The sequence below is a fragment of the Phaseolus vulgaris genome, chromosome 7 (genome assembly GCF_000499845.2).
Source record: "Phaseolus vulgaris cultivar G19833 chromosome 7, P. vulgaris v2.0, whole genome shotgun sequence".
NCBI classification, from domain to species: domain Eukaryota; kingdom Viridiplantae; phylum Streptophyta; class Magnoliopsida; order Fabales; family Fabaceae; genus Phaseolus; species Phaseolus vulgaris.
Genome location: NC_023753.2, coordinates 32,181,023 through 32,204,032, shown reverse-complemented (window position 1 = coordinate 32,204,032; position 23,010 = coordinate 32,181,023). Strand labels below are relative to the sequence as shown.

Here is a 23,010-nt window from a genome sequence, read left to right as displayed (position 1 = left end):
CATATAATTTTGTATATTATATTATATTAAATAGTAAATGGTTTCACATTATAAGAAATAATTTTTTAATAAAATGTACGCCTATATAAAAATATAAAAATAACATTTTTCAGTTTTATATGAAAAGCAAATTCAAATTAAAAAATGTAAGAATCGAAACCTGTACATTAGCGATTTGACAGAAGATGGAAACTACTTTATATTCGAACCACATAAAAAATTTGGTATCCAATCAAATCGTAACATCTAGCATTAGTCTAAAAAGTGAAAAAGAATCTGATAAATATCTAGACATTTCACGAGAAGCCTGATTTGACAAACATCAATTAGTGGGCAAAAAATTTCCAGCCAAATAAAATTTGGTGGCAATTTTATCTTTTCTTTTTGTACTGATGTATGTTTCGTATTACATATTTTATTTACACTATGTTATAAAAGAAAATAAAGAGAAAAAATAGAGAAAGATTGACTTTTAGAAAAAATATTCTTTCCCTCAAAATAAATTTCAAAGTTTATTCTCTTTACTCACTAAAAATTCTTTCAAACAATCTCATGGTTACTTCTCACCTAGTGTAGGCAAATTCCATATTTTTGTCCTTGATTTTTAGTTGGGTGGAGAAATCGGAACTAATTTATCTTTCTTGATTTAGATAAAATATATAAAAGAAATTAGAGTAAATTAGAAGAATAACACGAGAATTTTTTTAACGTGGGAACATTCTCAACTTGATAAGTAAAACCTACAAAATCTAGTACAGAGAATATCTCCACTATACCACATTTGTTTATATCGTTTTGTGAGGATAACACTTAATCTCATCCAATAAGAATGAAATACAAAGTATCTCTAGTATCTCACCAAGATTTCTAATCTCACACTATATTAGGATATTTATTCTTTCATTTACTCTTTATGTTGTTCTTTCCTTGGTTTTCTCTTCCTCACAAGTTCTCTTTATATAGAGAATGAGAAAAGAAAAACTTCTTTTATAAAGAAAGAATGGATAATTAATGTTTGTCGTATCTTCAAGATACACTAAAATTACTATCTTCAATTTTTTAGGTTGAAATTCAAAATTTTCAAGAGATATATAATTCAAAAATTTTAAAATATTTCTAAGTTTGCCTGAAATAAACTCTATATATATGAAAACTGTGGAATTAAGCACCTCCGTGTTAGTAAATTAATGACAAAAAACGATTGGCGTGATTAGGTTAACCAATTAAAGAGGAGAATGAGACACTACATTGATTTGAATCCCTAATGAATAAACCTTAATAGGAGGGGACCATGTTTACATGGATATGGAACAGCAAGTGGCACTTGACTTGCCAATTTTACACGATAAATGTTCTAGTCTAGGGTGGCATCAACTTGGTCAAGTGATGGTGAAGAGTGAAAGAAGAGACAAATAGCTGAAATATCGTCCATTGCAATGCCCCTTCTCTTGCGTTTCCATGCCCGCATTGCACACTCCACCAAATGTTTGGCAGACTCTGTTCTGTCTGCAGTTGAACACACAATATCCACTGCTTCTTGATTGGAGATTACATCCCACACCTATAATTACATCACACCAGTACCACATGCACAAACCATGTCACACATCTCTACAATATTAATTTGTTCCATTTGAATGAATACATACAACAATTTTAAGGAAAAGAGTGTGTGGTATACCCCATCAGTGGCTAACACAACAAACTGGTCTTTGCTGCTTATGTTCCTCTGTGTTACCTCAGGCACTGAAATAAGACCATACTCTTTGATGCAGTAGTCACCAAAAGCCCTTGACATGGCAAGTCCTGGAGACTCCTCATCCGGTAACCACACCCTGTGCACCCCGGGCTCGTCTTCCAAGCAGAAAACTCGTCCCTGGCACTCCAGTATTCTCTCCTCTTCCTCTGCAAGAGTTCCATGTAACCACATTTTTTAGTTTACAAAAAAATTAATAACTTGTCACATGAAAATGGTCTGGAAGGTGTCATTCTAGACCATGTTACATATTCTCCATGGACAGATACAAGCACAGTTGGCAATACTTACGACGTAAACTGGGCTTGAAATCTACTGTCAACTGAACTGCAACCAAACTTCCATCATCTGATGCTGTGGCTAACACAGCACGAGAGTCTCCAACGTTTGCAATTACAATGAGTTCACCCTGCCCATCACAGATCAAGATAAGGTTCTAATGAGATCACTAGACTCATTTTGCAAATTGACCTGGTAGCTTATTAGGGTGAAATTCTAATTCTAGTTAAAGAACAAAACCAAAATCATTTGAGAAACTGTGCTTGAGCTTGGTCCATTTTGACAAGATTTTTATTATCTTTACCTGTCTAACAATGGACAAGGCAGTTGTTCCGCTGAAAAATGAATCTATCTTGCGATTCTGCTTTAGTTCTCGATCAATGGCAGCACAGGTCTTCAAGTAAGAGTGCTTCCATATATTGAACCGGTGTTGCTTTTTCTCTGTCTCAATATCAACATCAACATCTGGATCAAGTGAAGTTTGGGATAGTGTCTCCTGCCAGTTGCATAGCAAAGATGGTGGCATTGACTCTCTTACTCTCTTGGCCACAAAGTGACCCCATGGCCCGTGCCCGTCAAAAATCCCACAGAAGATCATGTCCTCTTGGCACCCAAATTCCTATAATCAACATCAACAAAAATCTTTTATAGTAAATACCCCAGTAAGAAAAGGAAACACTGGTAACATAAGGAGGGAAATATTCGATACTGCTACATACTTCCCACACTACGCAGCAATCCTGATTGACTCCTTTCTGTCCTTTTTTGGAAAAAACTGATGCAAAGTTGTTTGAACCATCAACATTAATGGTGCCGGAGCTATGCAATATGAAGTGATTTTTTTTGGCTTCCTTTGCCATTGCTTCCGCAGCTTCTCTTCCGTTGCATCCATCAGAACTCCCACCTTTCTTCGTTGCAAAGGACTTTGCCAACCTACTGAACGCAGATGAAAAATGCCCCATCCACGATGCAATGTGATTCCACCGCTGCACGCTGCTTACTTATGCCTCTTTTATTCCCTTGATGTTATATAGTACAGAACTGGACAGTAAAAAATTACAACGATTAAGCATGAGTCACAGGTATGAAATTTTTCGAATAGTTCACTGAAAGGAACCGTTTCATTTTTTTTTTCGTTTGTATTTTATTATTTCCTTAATGACTAACAGAAGAGTGACACAATTGTGTTTACAACTGTGATGGGGGATTCTGGGAGATGCTGTAATGGAACAAAAGACAATTTTTGAGTCAGAAGGCATAGGACTCAGGATTCATTCAGAAAAGGGCTAAATCCTGGAAGAGCTTAATGAAAAAAATCCATTGCTAGTCTGAATTCCAACATTGCACGTGGAATTCTCTAAGTGGAGGATGTCTGGAAAAATTAAAGACAACCAAAACTGGAGCCCAGCAAGTTTGAATCATGCAATGCAGCCAAGTTTGATTGAAGCTATAAAAGTAAAGAAATCAGATACGCCTAGTTAATATCTCATTATTTTCCTCACTTGGCTCAAAAAAATCAAAAGGGTGGGCCATAGTTTCTTCTTCCAGTAAAGGATACCAAAAGTAGGAGAGAATTCTGAGCATACAAAAGTCTGGATAACAGGATTCAACTGCTCAGAGTCATTTGTTTATTGGTTATTAAATTGGGTTGGGACCCCAAAAAAATCATTTTTTTGCCTTGCTTTTTCTTAGATTTGATGTTTCACCTCAAGTAAAAGAAACCTATTTTATTGGTATATCCAGAATAAAATAAGAGGTTGTGCATATAGGACCTGAGGAAAACTGAATTTTTTCAGGAATGATATCACAAAAAGCCTATAGAAGCAGCAAGTATTCTAGCCACCATTTTTCACCTTTCAAAATGATACATAATTGAATGAAATCAAAAGCGAAGAAACAAATGTCAGGTCTGGAAAATCTTGACCTCCCATTCCACCCAAATTCTTCAAAGCCAGAACAAAAACATAACAAAAAAAAAACAGTTGGTTAAGTCCCTGATCCAACTGTGTCCCATTTTCTTTTCTTTGATCTGAAATAGAGCGAAGAGAAGAAAACAAAGTCTTTGAAGAAGAATTAAAACAAAACATAAAAGTGGAACGGATGCAAGACCTTGGAGTTGTTGGTAGAGAGATTGAAGAAGAAGGAACTAGAGAGACAGTAGCAGGAGTTGTTGTGGTGTGAAGAACAGGACGCAGTTCCGACAAAGCCAGCTGAGACTTCGAGAAAGCAAAGGCTTAGAGGGCTTGGTGTCCATCTTTGCGTGTTTTTTGTTTGGTTCTATTTTCTTCAGTTCCCTTTTATCCACGGAGATCAAAACAAAGATAGTTTTTCTATGCATACAACACAAAACCATAGACCCACTGAGTGCATGTAAATTTGTATTTGGGCAGGTACCACATCTTATGGGACTAATAAAAACTATTTAAATCTAATGAAAAACCATCTCTACCCTCATATCCTCTAATTAAGTCTTGTTTCTTTTTTCCAAAACAAAATTAGCTTTATTAAGAAGTTATTATATGTAGACACTAAAGGGAGAACAATACAACATTACCATATTTTTTTTGCATTAGATTGCATATGGCCAATTTAATTATATCTCATTTTCCAATTATTTTTGCCCATGTGTTTCAGGAGCGTACCAATAATTAAATAAGAGGTTATTATTTTATCCAAATATAATCTTCAGACCTCATATTATTACTCTATACTTTATAAAATTAGTATGAAAACGAGGATACGGTGTAGACAAAACATAATTGTGTAAGACATAGTTAATTTAGTAATTGAAAAACCTCGTTATTTTGATTTTTGCCTCTTAAAAAATAAATGGCCAAATTATTGATTTACCGATTTATTTATCTGATTATGTTTGAGTATAAATTTATTTAGGATATTATTGGGTTGCCATGTGCTTTTTCCCCACATATAGGAAGTGAGGAAGAAGGATATTTATATAAATAATGGTAAGATTCCTACTGTTTGGCAGTGTGTGTTATTGTATCCTAAATGAGATGAGGGAATAATAAGTAGATAAGATGGAGTTGTTGTCAGAAGGTATTGCGAGGAGATGAACTTTAATATTTTCAATATATCTCATATTTAAATCGTGTGAAAGAACTTCATCTAGACAAAAAAAAATAAAAAATAGTATTGTGTATAATGGTATATTAAATTCAAAAATATCAATAGGAAAAAAATGGGTCAATTGTCATTAAATAAAAACTAAACAAAGTGGCCGTATATATATTAAGAAAACATTATAACATGTGACTTTTTTTATAAAAATATTACTAATTTGTTAGTTGGAACGTAGCAATGTCAAAATAGTTATGTAAAGAAATTTTCAATGACACTTTCTTTAATATACCTTTTTTCTGCTATATACTCTTTACTATTATCTAAACTTTTTAAAAATTAAAAATCTTACTTTTTATTTTATAAAGTTTACTCATGACTTTATATTTTAAATAAATTTAAATCAGTAATTACATGGCGTTGTAAAAAGGTGTTGTAGATTCTTATTTTATAGAAATTGAATAAAAGATAATCATACATTATTTTTTATTGATTAAAATTTATTTTAGGCATCTTGTTCACTAAATTTTCAATATATTTATATATATATTTAAAAAAAATTAAAAATAGATTGGTAGACTCCTCCTATAAATTATATAGTAGGACACTTGCAGCTTGTACAGCTACTAGAAGTTAAATATAAAAACCATTTTGGATCAGCTTCTTAATGAATATTAATGAAAGAAGAAGATAAAAATGAATGGATCATTTTATTCTAAATTAAAATAGAATTGCATTTCAGTAAAAAAAAAAACATGTTTTACGTATTTAAAAAAAAAAACCACCTCTCTTAATTTTTCACGAGTACTTGTAATTTTAATGTTATAAAATGATATTTGTCCTTTAAAAATTTAATAATAAGAATTTAGTTTAAAAAAATTTCTTGAATCATCATCACCACAATAATTCAATTCATATAATACAATAATATTTTAATTTTATTTGCCCAACATATATAAACAATTCATCCATACAAAGCTTCAATTCAACAATTCAATCATTCAAGTATAGAACTCAAATAATTTTTTTTCAACGATAACATCATCAATATTTAAATTTAATCTTTATCTAATCCTCCTACAATTTTTTCTCTACTCTTATAACCCAATGCAAATAAAAGTTAACTTTCATTAACTTAAAATATCTTACTCTTCAAGAATTTACTCCTGAAAGCTAAACCTAATAAACTAAATATTACTATAAACTCGAACTAATAAAAATTTATCTTTTATAGTTGTATCAATATGAGTTCCACCAAAGATCATATGCAATCACAACCGACAACAAAAACATAAAATTATAACAGAACACCACAAGAAAATCATGAAATAAAAACTAATTTTAGAGACCAAAACTAATTAGTTGTTAGACTAACTAAATTAGAGAACATTTTAGAAACTAAAAAAAATTAATTTCTAAATTAGTTTATATGATTGTTAAATAGTTTATAGATTGTTATTTATTTAGCTACCCAGGTTTTAACTACCAATTATTTAGATTCTAAATTTGGTAGCAAAAATTTTGATAGCTAATTAGATACCAATTTAGATAATCATTTAACAATAATAGAAATTAATTCAGAAATCAAAAGTTTTTTTTTTAGTTTCTAAAATGGTCTCTAATTTAGTCATTATAACAACTAATTATTTTATGTCTCTAAAATTAGTTTCTATTTCATGATTTTCTCGTAGTGGAATATAAAACTTAAATTAAGCAAATTTTTTAGTTGAGTTAGACAAACTTTTATCTCTTAACTTCTAGGTTCAAGAGGAAAAAAAAAGAATTATCTCAATTTTCTAGAGAAAAAAACTATGTATTTTAAAGATTGTAGTTAAAAAAAATATATAATTATCTATTTACAACCTTTAAAATTTGTTAAAATATAATTGTTATCTGTGATCAACTATAAATTCTCCCCTCTAATACTTAAAAAAACATATTATTCCAATTTCAAGTGACTATAGAAAAATATTCCCTTGTGTTACTAAAACAAGCTCTTATAAAGTTCATCTTTGCTTTAAGATGTAACTAAGTTTTTTATATTATCTTACTCATCCAAGGCATAACTTCAGCAATATTTAACGCTAAAATACACTTTTCATTTTATCGAAATCGCGTTCATTTTTCTGTGCTGAGAGTTCTTTATATTGAAATTTTCTTTATGATAAGATTTTAAATTCTCAAATCTTATAAATAATTTGTTGCATAGTGATGCCCTTTTATAAATAAAATAAGAATCTTATAAATAATTTTAGTTTTTATTAATATTTTTTATTTCACATATTATTTATTTATACTTTGAAAATAATTAAATTTTATCATTTAGTGAAAGGATTGATGGACATGAGATTATTTTTATAAAGAACTGTATAATATACCGTATATGGATACATGAAATAAACATTTATGATATTATCAAAGTGAAAAGATGAATATTAAATTAAAATAAATTAGAACTATTTAATGATAATATAAAATAAATCAAATATAATAAATTAAATATATGTTTTAATTACAACATTTTAAATTTAGAAAAGTTTTATAAAAAAAATGTTTGAAGTCACATTAATAGTTGTCATCTGTCGTTTGTGATTAGTATTTCCATGTAATTCATAAAATATTATAACACATGACTGTGAATCTAAAAATATATTTTTTGAAGAAAAGTTAATGAATTTGAAAAATAAGAAATTGTAATTTTTTTAAGTTGTTTTAAATATTTTAGAAAGAGATCTTAAGACTCTGATTTAGAACTTAAAAAATTTAACTGAAAAATAATATAAAAACATGTTAAAAAAATAAAAATCTTCCTATATATTAATGAAACATTTTACTCTTTGTCATTATTCACCAAATCTTCCTAGATTTTAATGAAACATTTTACTCTTTGTCATCATTCACCATTGTTCAACATATTTTAGCAGTTTTCTATTAATAAAATAGAAGAGATGAGATTCTTTTTGAATATTATGAGTATTCTTTACATCAACAGTTTGTTACAACTCATAGTCTACCAAAATCTATTTAAAAACTGATGTTCCTTTGAACCGAATAGAATCTTGTTTCTCGCGATATCATCAAGATAGCTTGTACATACAATAGCAATTGTTTACTTGGAAATGATTGTATTTGCTTTCATTTGAAATTAATTTAATTGTAAGATGTTGGAGATCCCACATCGACTAGAGATTAGAGCCTTTCATTGTATATAAGTGGGTGCAAACCTCAACTCTATGAGCCGGTTTTATGGGGTTGAGTTAGGCTTAAAGTCCACTTTCTAATATGGTATCAGAACTCTTCGTCTGCTTATTTGTTTTCTAATATGGTAATCATACTGAGGCTGTTTCTCTCTTCACTATCTTCTATAAAAGAATCTTGGATTATTTACCTGTCTTAATTAGTCTTCCAAATGGCCAAACTGTTTATGTCACATATTCTGGTTTGATCTTGTACAATTAGAAAGTGGACTTTAAGCCTAACTCAACCCCATAAAACCGGCTCATAGAGTTGAGGTTTGCACCCACTTATATACAATGAAAGACTCTAATCTCTAGTCGATGTGGGATCTCCAACATAAGAAGTACTTTTTTTATTATCTATACGATTTTAAAGTAAGTGGAGGATGAAAAAGTTTTTTTAAGCATATAAATAGATTAATATAATTTACTCGTTCTTTTACTAAAATTTTATCTTTTCAAATGTTTAAATTTTTGATTGGTGAGTATTTTTTTTCAAATATATTATATTATTGATGAGATAACAATTGAAGATTAAGATAAATAGATCAAAATTTTGATCAAGATAATTTCTATGAAGTTTTTAAACTATAGTAGTTTTCTCTTGCCGTACAAGTTACCTGCATGTAAATGAAGTTAATTAAAGTACGTTTATTTAAGTTGTTTAGTTCATATGTTTTGGTAATTTGATAAATATTATAGAGTGACGTTGAGATTAAAGTTAGACGAACTTATGGTTTAAAGGGTATATAATTGTTTTGGACTAAATAAAGAGTTGTACTAGTAATTTTAGTTTGAATTTAGCATATGCAAGTTGGTATGTAAGTGTGTAGGTTGTTTTATTTGTTCAAATCATGTTTGAAAAGTTAGAATTGGTAGACATGACTTATGTATCAATGATTAGTTAAGTTTACGATTACTTTGCAACCTTTGTTGTTGTAACACCCCATAATTTACATATAACTATTACAATACCGGTTCTACATATTTCTATACAAGCTTATAGTTTTTCAAAACATTCATAATACGTGATTAAGACATATAGAAATACAAATATTTACAATATAAGTTTCAAAATCAACGCCTTAAAACTCTTTTGATCCTCAGATACCTGTAAGATCATCTGCTCGTGTACGTAGTACAGTCATCGCAGTTCAAACACAACAAAAAAAAAGCAAGGGTAAGCTAGTGAAAATAGAATTTTATAATATACGCAATTAAATCAAAAGAGAAAACCAAGTTACATGATCAATTTCTCAAATTATACAATCTTCTTCAAATCCCAACATTAAAACAATCACATAGATCTCACATGAATCTACACATCCAAGATATTCAACAAACAACGTCTTCTGGAAGACCCGTATTAAGTAAGTCCTACCAGAGACTAACACCTGATCCAAAGATTACCAGCGAATCCAACAGAAAGGATCAGGGTAAGTTCAATACAACCCAAGCCGTGCATCTCATATGTCACGGTGTGCATGAACTCCCCCATCAGCTTCTCACCACCTGATATCTTAGTCTATGTGACTTAGATCATCAGTGAAGCTCGGAGATCTCTGTTACCACATAGGCATCAATACTTAATACACAGCAAACATCAGTCCATACATTATCCCAAATGTATGAATTCAATTTCATACCATTTCGTCATACAATATCATTCAAAAAGTTATCCACAATATTCAAAAGTTTATTTGACATAAGAAAATAACACTTTAATACTAAATCATCAAAATTCAATATTTCCTCAAATTTAAACAATATATAAACAAACAACCCAATATAAATAAACATACAACATCCCTGCAAGATAAATTGAATATTGGGACCACGTCCCTTCCGCATTCAGATCTTCTATCTTAGGGTGCTATTAAAAATTAAATTTAGCTTCCCTTACCTCAATTGCGTGCTTTCCAAGCAACTTTTAGAATTTTATTCCCCACCGTTTGGATAAGCTTCAAGGTTTACGGGCCTAATGCAAATTATCCAAACAGAATAAAATTTCAGTATATAATAGAATAAGTTGAGAGGATTAAACTTCTCAACTGACCCCACAAAGATTGATGACTAAATCCTAAGGAAAAACAGAGAACAAAGGATATTTAGAGTAAAAATGAACTTACTCTGTTTGAAAATCTGATCGGGTAGAAATGTTCCTTAACTCCTATGCTACAGCGTGGTATGATCAGATTCTAAAATAGATGAGGTATAGAGTGAGAAATTTAGAGAGAAGGTAGAAGGGAGAGATGGAGAGAGAAAGAGAAAGAGGTTTCGTGTGTGTGGGGGGCAGGGGTTTGGCTTTTTCTTCTTTATCTTTTTTTTTTGTTTACGTTGTTACAGTTGTCATGGGATTTCTCTATTTTCTAAGACTTCTATTGCTCAAGTGAATGCTTAAGTGATGAATAACTAGAGTTTTGAGTAGATTTTTTGAAATTTGTTAAATTGTACGCCAAGTCACATTGTTCTAAGTGACAAAGTGATGACACTCAAGTATGATACAATAAGTGATTATTAGAGTATGTATTTAACTATTTTGCACATGCGAAAATTGTAGTACTTAGTCATAGCAGTTAAGTATTGCTTACAACTACCTAATGTAACATTTTTTGCAAAGACAATGATTTCTTTGTGGTGTAAGTAGGTATGAATAATTAAGTAAACTTCTCTTTCAACAAGTTAACATAATGAATACTATTCAATTTGTTAAATGATTTTCTCTTGCTCAGTTCATCTAGCATGGTATTTAGAGCCATTTTCTTCACATCTCTTCCTCTTGCCAAATTCTAGGGCTATTGTTGTGACATTTTCCATGTTCCACGTCACTCTCCTTTCCAATCTCCTTTGTTGAGTAGTTGGTCAATTCAAATCATTAAATCACATAAGTTATATCGATTTGTGTTAATAACATATTTCCACCATGTTTTCTCACAAAAGTGGATTGTATATTTGATCGTGTTATTTCTAAATATAAAATGCGAGAAGTTGTAAATCAAATATTTATTGATTGACTTCAATCTACTTTTTCTAAATCGATTCCATATATTATTGGATTGACTCACTCCTATGAAGTTTGTGAGATGAATATTTTGGTCTTCAAACGAAATCTAATGCATGTCAATTACGTTTTTTGATGCATGAGGTTAATCTCAACTCTAAATTAATAGAAAATATCTTCTCAAGATTAATGCTTTGTTTGGAATAGAAAGTAGAGTTTTAATTATTTGAAGGGGAATTGTGAAGAAAGTGACGTTGTTTGTATTACAAAATAGAACAGAGATGAACAAAAGGGAACAGAGATGAACAAAAGAGTAAACTGAAGACAAAGGATATGAGAATGAATATCTATTCTTTCTTATTATTCAAATCAAAACAAATGGTCTGAATATATACAAGTAGTAACATGGTATCAGAGCCATTTCGAGTCTATCCTAGCGAGTATTTGTTGGGCTTATCAGGTCACCCGCTATCGGATCGCTATCGGACCACTCATAATATATAGTCCCTCGCACGAGTTGGTAGTCTCGGCGTGAGGGGAGTGTGTTGGAGATCCCACATCGACTAGAGATTAAGACATTTCATTGTATATAAGTGAGTGCAAACCTCAACCTCATGAGTCGGTTTTATGGGATTGAGTTAGGCTTAAAGTCCACTTTGTAACAGTTTGAATTAAGGTAAATAGAGTAGAAAGTGTAGGAAAAGTTTATAAATAATGTGATGAATATAATTAAAATTGTATTTTTTAATTGATAAAAATATAAGTTTACAAAATTACCTTTATATTTAAAAATTGTTAAAAATCAATTTAATTGATTTATCTATAAATTATAATTATTTTTAATTAAAATATTATTTTCAGTAATTGAAATACTATTTTCGATAATATATTAGAACTATTTGATAAAAAATACAAAATGATATAAAATTTAATAAAAAAATATTTAAAATTATAATTTTTATATTAAATAACAGTATTTTTTTATCTTTATTATAATTAATATAATTATTCTATAAATTTGTTTTTTATTATAAAAAAATATTTAATAATAATAATAATTTATAATAATTATTAATTATTATATATTTTCTGACATAAATTTATTTAACATTTAACCTTTAATATTTTTATTTTTAAATATTATTATATTATATTTAATTATGTAATTTTATTTTAAATAAAAATAAACAATAATTTAAGTTTAAAATAAAAAAAGGTAACATAATAAATTATATATATATATATATATATAACTTTCTTGGCATATCTCTTATAAGAAGCGAAGAAAGTTTCAAAACAAAAAAATTGTTCTTGATTTACGTATTATTTTTATTATATTCTCTTGATTTTCGTGTTTTATGTGAATAGAATGAATACTTGTCTTTCTCTCTTGTGAAACAAACAAGTTACAAGAGTTTTGTTGATAAACTAGTTGGTGTTGGAGTTCTAATATATTGTAAAGAATATGTTGGTGTGATTCTTAAAAGTTTTTCACGAGATTACATATTGTTGAAGATAAAATGTACATCCTTCATTGTAGAAATTGAAATACTTTTACTTTGTGATAAATTACGTCTTGTTAGCTATGTTAATATATATTATATTATTAAAATTAATATATAAATATTGTTAATTTAAAAGTAATAGAGTAATATTAAGATCAAATTGATATATTTATTAGATATTAAGAAAAAAACACTTTTAAAAAATATTAATTTTAATAAAACTATTTTAAAGAGAGTCTCTCCAGAGAATTAAACCTTTGTTGAGCATGATGAAATAATCTTCTTGAAGGACATGTAGGGAAATATTTTATTAATGAGAAATAATTTTAAACTAATGAAATATACATATGCATAAGCATGAATGACTCTATGTATGTATTTATTGGAAATTTAAAGAATGATATAATTTGACACCAAAATTACTTGAATAGACAATTGTAGAAAAAATTATGGATTTAGGAAAGTCATACTCGTGTAGCACGACTTTATTTTTTTCAATATTACTAGAAAAATACGACTTTCCTATGGATTATCAGTATATATTGAAGTTCTGAAACCTCCATATGATTTCAATGATTTTTTTATATAGAAGTCATTTTACATCTATACAACTTTGATTAAACACTTAAACCTAATTAAATTATATTTTTAAGTGAATTCGTTTTAAAGGATAGTAAATAAAATATGCAAAACATGCATGGCAGTGGCGACTTCATTGTATTTTTTTTACACTAGATGAATACTTCAGTTGAGTAAATTTTTGTATGTTATATAATTTCAAATTCCAATTTTAAATAATTTTTAAATTGTCATTTTATTTAAATATTAATTAATTTTATTATAAAATTAATTTTCAGTTTTTTTATAAGGTTGAACTATTCATGTTTTAAGATAATTAGATATATTTATTTGTATAAAGAAAATACATAAAGTATTGTCATTTAAAAAAAAACTGAATTATTGTTTTATTTAAAATATTCTTAAATAAAGTCAAAGAATTAAAGATAAAAAAATTAGAGAAAAAAAACTTACCAAAAATCAAATTTGATATATTAAAAATATATAATAAGTATTTTAAATAAATTAAGTTAAAAATAGATTGTGGGATAAATTAAAAATAATTTATTTTTTTTGAAGAATTTAAATAATGTGAGTAAAATAGAGTTTAGGATTTATACAATTATAAATAAATGAAGTAGAATTTGAACAATATTTATAAAATAATAAATAAATATAGTTTATACATTATAATTAAAAACAATACAAAGGTAGAAAAACTTTTAAGAATCACAAACATTATTATTATTATTATTACATAATATTGAATAAAGAAGCTGGATTACAAAAAATCCTACCTCATCTATTATTAAACATAAACTCTACCTCATTGATTTATAATTGTATAAACCCTAAATCTTACTTCACTCATATTATTTAAATTTTTAAAAAACAAATAAAATATTTTTAATTTTATAATATTTAAAAATAATAAATATATTTTTAATTCATTCCATAACTTATTTTTAACTCAATTTATTTTAAAAAAATAATATCTGTCTTTAATATATCAAAATTTGATTTATGGTAAGTTTATTTTTCCTCTAATTTTTTTTTATCTTTAATTCTTTAACTTTATTTATGAATATTTTAAATAAAATAATAATATGTATTTTTTAAAAATTACAATACTTTATGTACTATATTTAAAAAAATAAAAATAAGAATAAAATATCTAATTATCTTTTAAACATGAATTATTTAATTATAAAAAAAGAAAAACTTAAAATTAACTTTATAATAGAAGATTACTTTTTTTATTTATTTTATTTACATTGAAATCACCATCCTTACGACGACTTCATTTTAAAAAAAATAACTTAATCAAATTTAAGTATTTAATAAATTCGTATAAACGTAAAATAATTTTCATATAATTTTTTTTCACTTAAATCGTATTAGGGGTTCATGATTTCATTGTATAGTGAGAGTCTACATCCACTAGTTATATTTCGCTAGTACGATTTCAGTAATGATTTCAATAATATTGAAAAAATAAACTCAATTCTGTAATTTTTGGTGGAATGGTCTACTGACATAACTTTTGGTGTCAAACCATTATTGTAAAATTTTCTATCTTGGTGATGTGATTACGTAATTATAATTAATTAATTTTGATATTACCGGTGAAAAAGGGTAGTAAAATTGGGACCCAGAAAGGTGAAAGGTTAGTGAGTGGTCACGATTTGAAGGTCCACTCTCACGTACATTCTACTGTCATTCCTCTTGTCCTCTTTCAACCAAATTACTTAAACTTCAGTTAAAATTTAAGTTCTTCAAGCTCAAAAAAACAAATAATTCATTACAATTTATTACACTTTAATAATATATTTACTTTGTTTTTAAGTGTGAAATTAAATAGGAAGAACTAAAGTAATCAGTGTTAAAAATTTCTACAATTTTAAGTTAAAATTGGCGTTTTCATATCTTTTCTTTTATATACTTTGCTTATAAATCGTTGATACCATTTTTTTTTACATTTTTCCTTAAAAAAATATGAATAGAGAGTAAAGTCAATTTTATATAAGAGTTAAAACACTTTAAAATATCCTCTTAATTTTATTTTATTTTTTGTCGATAGAAAAAAAAAGAAGAAGAGCAAAGCCAAGACTTGAGTCATATTTTGGTGGACCCTAATGCATGGAAATGTATGTATGGTCTTTTATTCATATGGGTAATGGCCTCCCTGTCGGTAGCATGCATTAACTAATAATTCTACGCGCACCACACGATGTGCATATGTTGGTTTTCTACGTTTCTATTCATTAAAACTCTTTTCTCTTTTTAGTCCTTAAAATTGGACAGCTTCTCATATTAATTTTTCAAAATGTAAAAAAAAGTCTCTGAGATTAAAATTGTTGTATATTTATTACAATCATAGTTCTTAAAATCCATATTAAAAAGAATAATTTATTTTCTTGTTATTTTTATAATGTGAAAGCATTCCTGAAACAGATCTTCTACAAATGATGGTGATTGATTCTGCAGAGGAGGTGATGGGGTCAAAAGCAAGAAAGGCATGGGCAGAAAGGTGACACGTGGCAGTAAACCATCATGATGGGCGGTGCATGGGATATATACTACCGACCATTGTTGGAACGGAGATCTGGAACCGGTGCGTGTTTTTTGAAATTGTTATTTAAATAAAAGTTTTTATATTAAATATTATTATTATTTAACTTCACATTTTAAATAATTCAAAATTCATATATTAATAAAAATAATATATAAAATTAGACTATATATATTTATAAAGAATTCTACAAACATATTAGATAGTAACCTATTATACTAGTGAAAATATTTTGTATGAATAAATACTAAATTAGCCAATTTATCAGCATACATATTCCCTTCACGAAAAATATAAGTAATCTTAAATTTAATTTTTTCACAATAATTAAGACAATTTCATTAATTACAAAACATCCAAGAAACATTTGTCCTAACAATAAACACAACATAAACTAAATCAGAATCACATTGCAGTCAGACATTAGTAAATCTCATCTTTTGAGTTTCCTCCATAACATGTATAATCACATAAAACTCAACAACTAAATCACATAAAACTCAACAACTAAATCACATAAAACTCAACAACTAAAGTAATTTGAACTCTAAGAAAGAAGAATCAATTGTTTTAAATTACAATTGTTAAAAGTAAAAATAAAATAAAAATTTATGTAAAAAGATAGAAAATGTAAACTGATAATTTTAATTATATAGTTGTTAAATTATATTTTTTATTCTATTTTTTTACCTATTATTACTATTCTTCATTTCAAACAGCTTCTTCTCATCTATATCATTGCATATGAAAACCTAGAAACCCTGTTTATCTTATTCTCCAAATCTATATGACTTATGTGTATATTCTAGATGAGTCTAATAGTATATAATAGATAAACCTCAAAACATAATTAGGATTATAAATAGTGTTGTTTAGAATATGTATGACAATGCTACATGTTAGAAATGTTTACCATATTAATTTATAACTAACGTAGAAATTTAAATTATTTGTTCTAAATTTGGTGGTGATAAAAGCAGAAGATTGATGAAAACCAGGGACTTTACAATTAAAGTAGAACATGTATGTTGAATTTAATTTTCTACATGATTACATGTTGGATAGGGTTGAACTTTGACCCGGAAGATATAAGTTATGAAAAGGGAGAACAGTGACATGTTTTCTGTACAACTGTAAAATTTCTCCCATGGTTAATATATTTACCAGTGTAAAACTGCAAACTAGGAGCATTAGTGTACAACTCGAATACTGATTCAATATTTCTATTTTTCTCCCTAACTTAATAGGGATTATATTTTTTTTATCATTGTTGGAGATCCCACATCGACGAGGACATTTCATTGTATACAAGTGAGTGCAAATCTCAACTTCATGAGCTGATTTTATGAGATTGAGTTAGACTTAAAGTTCACTTTATAATATGGTATCAGAGTCATTTCGAGTCTATCATAGTAAGTATTTGTTAGCCTTATCAGATCACCCACTATCAGACCGTTATCGGATCATCCATAACATGTTATTTCACACACAAGTTGTCACTCTCAGTGTGAGATGATATGTTGGAGATCCACTTTGTAATAATCATTGTTAGGGAACGTTGTAAACCATAATCCCCGAAGTTTATTTCAAGCATAATATTGGTCAATTTTATTATTAACGAATATTTTTTATTATTGCTACATAGAAAGGCACGGGGACTTAAGATGGGAACAAAAAAAAAAAAAATCCTTATAAGGCTTTTAAATGTTTTATGGAAACTTAAAGATATGATGAGAAGTTGGAATGATGGGAAGATAATGAATAGAACAATTTTTCAATTGAGTGGAATATACCTGTTTATTTTTAAAGGTATATATGATAATTGTACGTTTCTGCATGTCAGTGTTGCTTGGGTTAAGCATCTTGGTTTTTCTTTTACTCAAGCGTTTTTTGCCTAATTAATCATGTTTTTTTTTTATGTATATATACAATATCGTTTTTGTGTGTAAAATGCAACATTTGTATTTTAAGCTTACCTTAGTTTTATATGTTTCTGCTTCTTTCTTTTTATTTTTCTCAATTACAAACTATAATGGAAAGAATGCATTCACATACCCTTTTCTCTTTACAAAACATGCGTGTTATGGTATCAAAGTTATTCTTTTAAAGAGTTTTACTACATTTCATTTTTTTTCTTGTTTTTCTTTTTTCATTATTAGAAAAAAATAATAGTGAATAATTTTTTCTATCTTCATCCCACTAGTCACAACATTCATCTTTCTTGTTTGATTTCACAAATTATCATTCATGGAACAGGTCCATGATCATTGCTCTTAGTTCAAAAATAAAATAAAATTTATTTATGGAAGTGTGCCACAACCATAAAAAACCAATGCAATATATTCTTCATGGAATCGTTGCAACAACATGGTCATCTCTTGGTTAGTACATTCCATTTCTATTTCAATTCATTAAAACATTGTATGGATAAATATAGTTGTTACATATGGAACAATCTCAAGATAGGATATTCTGAATGAGATCTTTTACGTATCTCTGATCTACATAATGAAAATAGTTTCTCTATGCTAAGGAGAAATGTCTATTACATAGTATTTTACAAAATTGAGAATTATATAAGATGAGTTGGAAAATTTTCATCTTGATCTCGTTTGCATATGCCAAAATCGATGTTCCTACTATGTGTTAACAATGATTGTTCAAAGAAAGCACAAAGATCAGACCATGCAATTCTTATATAGGTTGAATAATCAATATAAAAACACAAAGTCACACATTCTTCTCATGGACCATATCCCACTGATAATAATTTTTTTTCCCTTTCTAGCACAACAAAAAAGACAGTTCTCCAACAATGTTATCGTTGCAAAGACCAGGCCATGCAATTCTTATATAGGTTGAATAATCAATATAACAAGATAAAGTCACACGTTCTTCTCATGGACCATATCCCACTGATAATATTTTTTTTTTCCTTTCTAGCACAACAAGAAAGACAGTTCTCCAACAATGTTATCGTTGCAAGTGTTAAAAATACAAACACCAATGTAAGTTAGAATTATAGACAAACTTTGTCTATTTTCACGTTTTGTTGTAGAAATGGTAAAAAAAATAAAATTTGCTAATGTATCTATCTTTATAACAGATGATTTACCATTCTCATAATAAGTTATTATTTTCTATTTTTTTACTAGTAAAAGTTTGCATGTTGAGTTTACCTTCCGTTTTATATATAAATTTTTTCTCTTTTTTTCTTTTTTTTCCCTTTATTTTTCTTGATTATATGCTAATTAAAAGTATTCACTTGATATTTATAAATAATAATATTTGTTTTGTGGGTTGTGAAATGAATATATTTTTTTTGAGAAAGTGTCAAGGAAACATTTTCCAATGAAAAAAATGCATGCTCACGTTTTTCTTTCAGAAAACATGCATAATAAACCAAAAAAAAGTTGAAACTTTAATAAAGATAGAAGTTTGAACGTGTTGACTCTATTAGTGTACACCAACACACCCTCTACCAGATGTACATTTTAGATTTAATTTTTCCTTTATATTTAAATATTACTTAATAAGTATTACATATTTCTTTATAATGATTTTCAACAAACATGACAATTTTTTCTGCTAATACTTACCTACCGATAGACACAACCCAATGAAAAAAAATAGAATTTACTGATGCAATTTATACATTAATAAGGAATCTTGACCATGGAAAAAACAGTTTTTTCTCATAATAGAAAATGTATAAATTGATACATCTTAAATACTAATAATGTTATCTAAAACTTGGACATAAAATGAGCACGAATTATTGATTGGATAGTCAAGGAAAGCAACACGATATATAATTATATAAAGAGGTACTATCAATATGAATATAAAATTTGAATAAAAAAGTTAAATATCATATGAATGAAAAAAAAAAAACTTGTAAACCTAATTTTATAAGATTTGTGTTGAGAGGTGTGTGAATATCTTAGAGTTTTATTGTGTTTCAACAGTAATGATTGATGACCTTATAATAACCTGTTTGTTTTTACATATAGAAAATCGTTGATATATTGGACAAGAAGAGATTAGTAGAAAGCATATAGAAAACAAAATCAATTATTTATGAAATATGAATTAAAATATTGATTCAGAGTTTGTTCACGTACACTACAAGAAAATCATTAAATAAAAATTAATTTTTAGAGACAAAGAAAATCATGAAATAAAAATCAATTTTTAGAAACAAAAAATAATTAGTTGCTATAATGACTAAATTAAAGAACATTTTAGAGACTAAAATATTTTTGGTTTCTAAATTAGTTTATATTATTGTTAAATAGTTTTTAAATTAGTATCTAATTAGCAACCAAAGTTTTTGCTACCAAATTTAGAAATTAAATAATGGATAGTTAAAACTTTAGCAGTTAATTAGATACCAATTTAAAAGTCCATTTAATAATAATATAAATTAATTTAGAAATATTTTTTTTAATTTTTAAAATGGTCTTTAATTTAATTATTATAACAATTAATTATTTTTTGTCTTTAAAATTAGTTTTTATTACATATTTTTCTTGTAGTGATATTAGAGAAAATTTGAATAAAAAGTGCATGTATAATGATCTGGAAGGATTTTACTCATAATTAAATTTTGTAAGTTAATAATTAAAATTATAAAAATAAAATAAAATAATTTTTTAATATATATTTTATTTTTGAAATATAAATTATATTTTTTTTAAATTTATGTTAATTCTATTTTTTTAAAATATTTTTTATCAAATTATTTTTAAATATAGTATAAAAAATTATATTATATTAATCAAATCAAACATAATCTTTCACAAACATTCTTTTTACTTTTACTCTTTAGGCTTTAATCCAAACAACTCTAATTTTCCACTTTTTTTTTTTCATTTTCTATTACTTCAAATTCACTTCACACATACCATACCCTGAATCTTTTTACCAACTGATGTGAGTGCAGGTTCCACATAGGAGAACAGTAGCAAAGTGCAAAGTGCTGTGCATTCACATGTTGTGGTGATTGGTGTGTTGAAAGAGGGGACATATGTGATAAAGTTTGGTAGCAAGAAATATTGATAGATATTGATAGCACATACTTCACTCTGAACATTGGTAGGATATTGGTATATGTTAGCAATGAATTGGTGGAGAAATTGAAATTGGTGAAGTGGAAAGCTACTATAATTACATTTAATGATTGGTGTGCTAAAGTCTCATGTGTAAAATGTGAAAGATATAAATTGTTGAATCATTCTTCTACATCATCATTACCATGTGTAATGAATACATGGTCAAACACATTACATCTCAACCTCTATAATTACTTTTGCTTTCTTCCACATTATTAATCCATCTTCACATCTCTTAATAAAACATTTTTTCATTCCAACTTCTTCACATCACATACACTTTTTTTTTATAAAAAATATCTGAAATAAAACATTTAAAAAAAAATATTATTAAAGTGGAGAAAGACTTTTATATTAATACAATAAAACTTAAGTTCGGATCTTATTTGAAAATAACTTAATAAAATTTTATGATATTTGTTCCGCGAATGTTTATAACTCTTTTTTCAATGATATATTTTTAATTTTGTTAGAAGAAAAATTACTTTTCAAAATTAAAATAATTTTTTATTTTTATAATCCAAACCACAATTTTAAACTTAAACTTATAATGTTTATTACAATGCAAATGTCACCAACTTAGTTTTACCCTCGTACTTGTTTTGTTTTTTCTTCTTCTAAGAATCCCAATATTCAAACAATACACTAAACTTACATTCACGTAACTTTACGTATTGAATAAAAAATTATTTCGAGACATAAAATTAATTCCTAAAAACTAAGACTACCTTAAGATTTGTATATTAAAATTATTGATTAGTATATAGCTCTTTAACAATTAATTTCAGACTTCAATAGCGACCTTGTTTTAATTATAAAACTAATTTTCATAATATGACTATAAAGATCCTATGTTAACTTTATTCCATCTCTTTCTTTCTTCCGTTAATAACAAAAATTAATATCTTTTAAGACTTTAAATATATTTTTTATAAAAATTAGCAAATTTTAATTTGATTTCTATAATTTTTTTTATCTCAGAGAATTTAAAATCGTTACTGCAACATGTTACACTTGTATTACTTAACATTATTTATAATAATGCAAGTACACTCACATATGTTTACATTTCTCCATTTATTTTAAAAAAAAAAACATAAACTTAACTTCCCTCTTTACATGAAATCAATATACTTTAACATGTTTTTAGATTATACATCAAATATTCTTCTAACTCCTTCCTTACTTATATTTTTATTGAGAAATTTTGTTGGATATGAAGCCAGGACCAATTGGGTTAAGCTGACTAGACACCATGTTTAGTGAGTAAGCTTAATCATTGTGTCCCCTTTATTATCTCTATTTAAAGAGATCATTGTACTTGTAATTGGGGTGTAACATGACAAAATGAAAACCTAATAGTTGCCCGTGTGGATGTAGGTTGTAGTTGGCGACCGAACCACGTTAAATCCTGTATTGTTTATTTTCTACAGTTGATTCGTGATTATATGTGTTGCTTCCGCGTGCGTTTTTCCCATCAAATTTTTCTCTCCAATATCCTCTCCTCCTATGTAACACATGATTATCACAATTGATTAAATAAAATAAAAAAAGATAAGCGAGAGTTTTGAAATTTTTTCTTACAAATATATTTATTTAATTATGTAAATATACAATTCAATCATACATTCTAACGAATACAAGTTCACTTGAGTCAATAAACCATAATTTATGTCAAAATACTACTGACGTACATCATAAAACAACACTTGACTCTATTTTAGAAGACGTCGAGTTAGACGTAGAGATTTGCATTTATTATACTACTTTATTATGTTGTCACTATAACACAACTACATCAGTAGGAATTAAGCTCTCTCATATGACAAGATAAATCCCTATGATTTAGTTCTTTTTCACACCGAAGACCAAGTCATAGAAACTTCTTTTGACTCTCAGAACCTGGTAATT

At 27.3% G+C, this 23,010-nt stretch overlaps 1 protein-coding gene and 1 long non-coding RNA gene across 2 annotated transcripts; one reads left to right on the top strand and one right to left on the bottom strand.

The window, feature by feature from the left end:
• Positions 1-1,248: 1,248 nt before the first annotated feature.
• LOC137830054 (probable protein phosphatase 2C 34) lies at positions 1,249-4,606 on the bottom strand. Its single transcript, XM_068637148.1, has 6 exons — positions 4,145-4,606; positions 2,755-3,076; positions 2,340-2,654; positions 2,048-2,165; positions 1,682-1,905; positions 1,249-1,561 (listed from the first exon to the last, which is right to left on the bottom strand). Exons 2-6 carry the CDS (start codon positions 2,995-2,997, stop codon positions 1,355-1,357), a joined length of 1,107 nt encoding a protein of 368 aa, XP_068493249.1. The 5' UTR covers positions 2,998-3,076; positions 4,145-4,606; the 3' UTR covers positions 1,249-1,354.
• LOC137830055 (uncharacterized) lies at positions 2,978-3,536 on the top strand. The gene is made up of 2 exons (XR_011084142.1): positions 2,978-3,117; positions 3,205-3,536. It is a non-coding gene; the product is annotated as an uncharacterized lncRNA (long non-coding RNA).
• Positions 4,607-23,010: the final 18,404 nt, after the last annotated feature.

Bases quoted from the DNA above. Each gene is read 5' to 3' on its own strand.
- LOC137830054 (XM_068637148.1), bottom strand. From the start codon at position 2,997: ATGGGGCATTTTTCATCTGCGTTCAGTAGGTTGGCAAAGTCCTTTGCA. The intron at 2,655-2,754 runs GTATGTAGCAGT...TGTTGATTATAG, and splicing joins ATTGCTGCGTAGTGTGGGAA to GAATTTGGGTGCCAAGAGGA. The intron at 1,906-2,047 runs GTAAGTATTGCC...GAACTCTTGCAG, and splicing joins TTTCAAGCCCAGTTTACGTC to AGGAAGAGGAGAGAATACTG.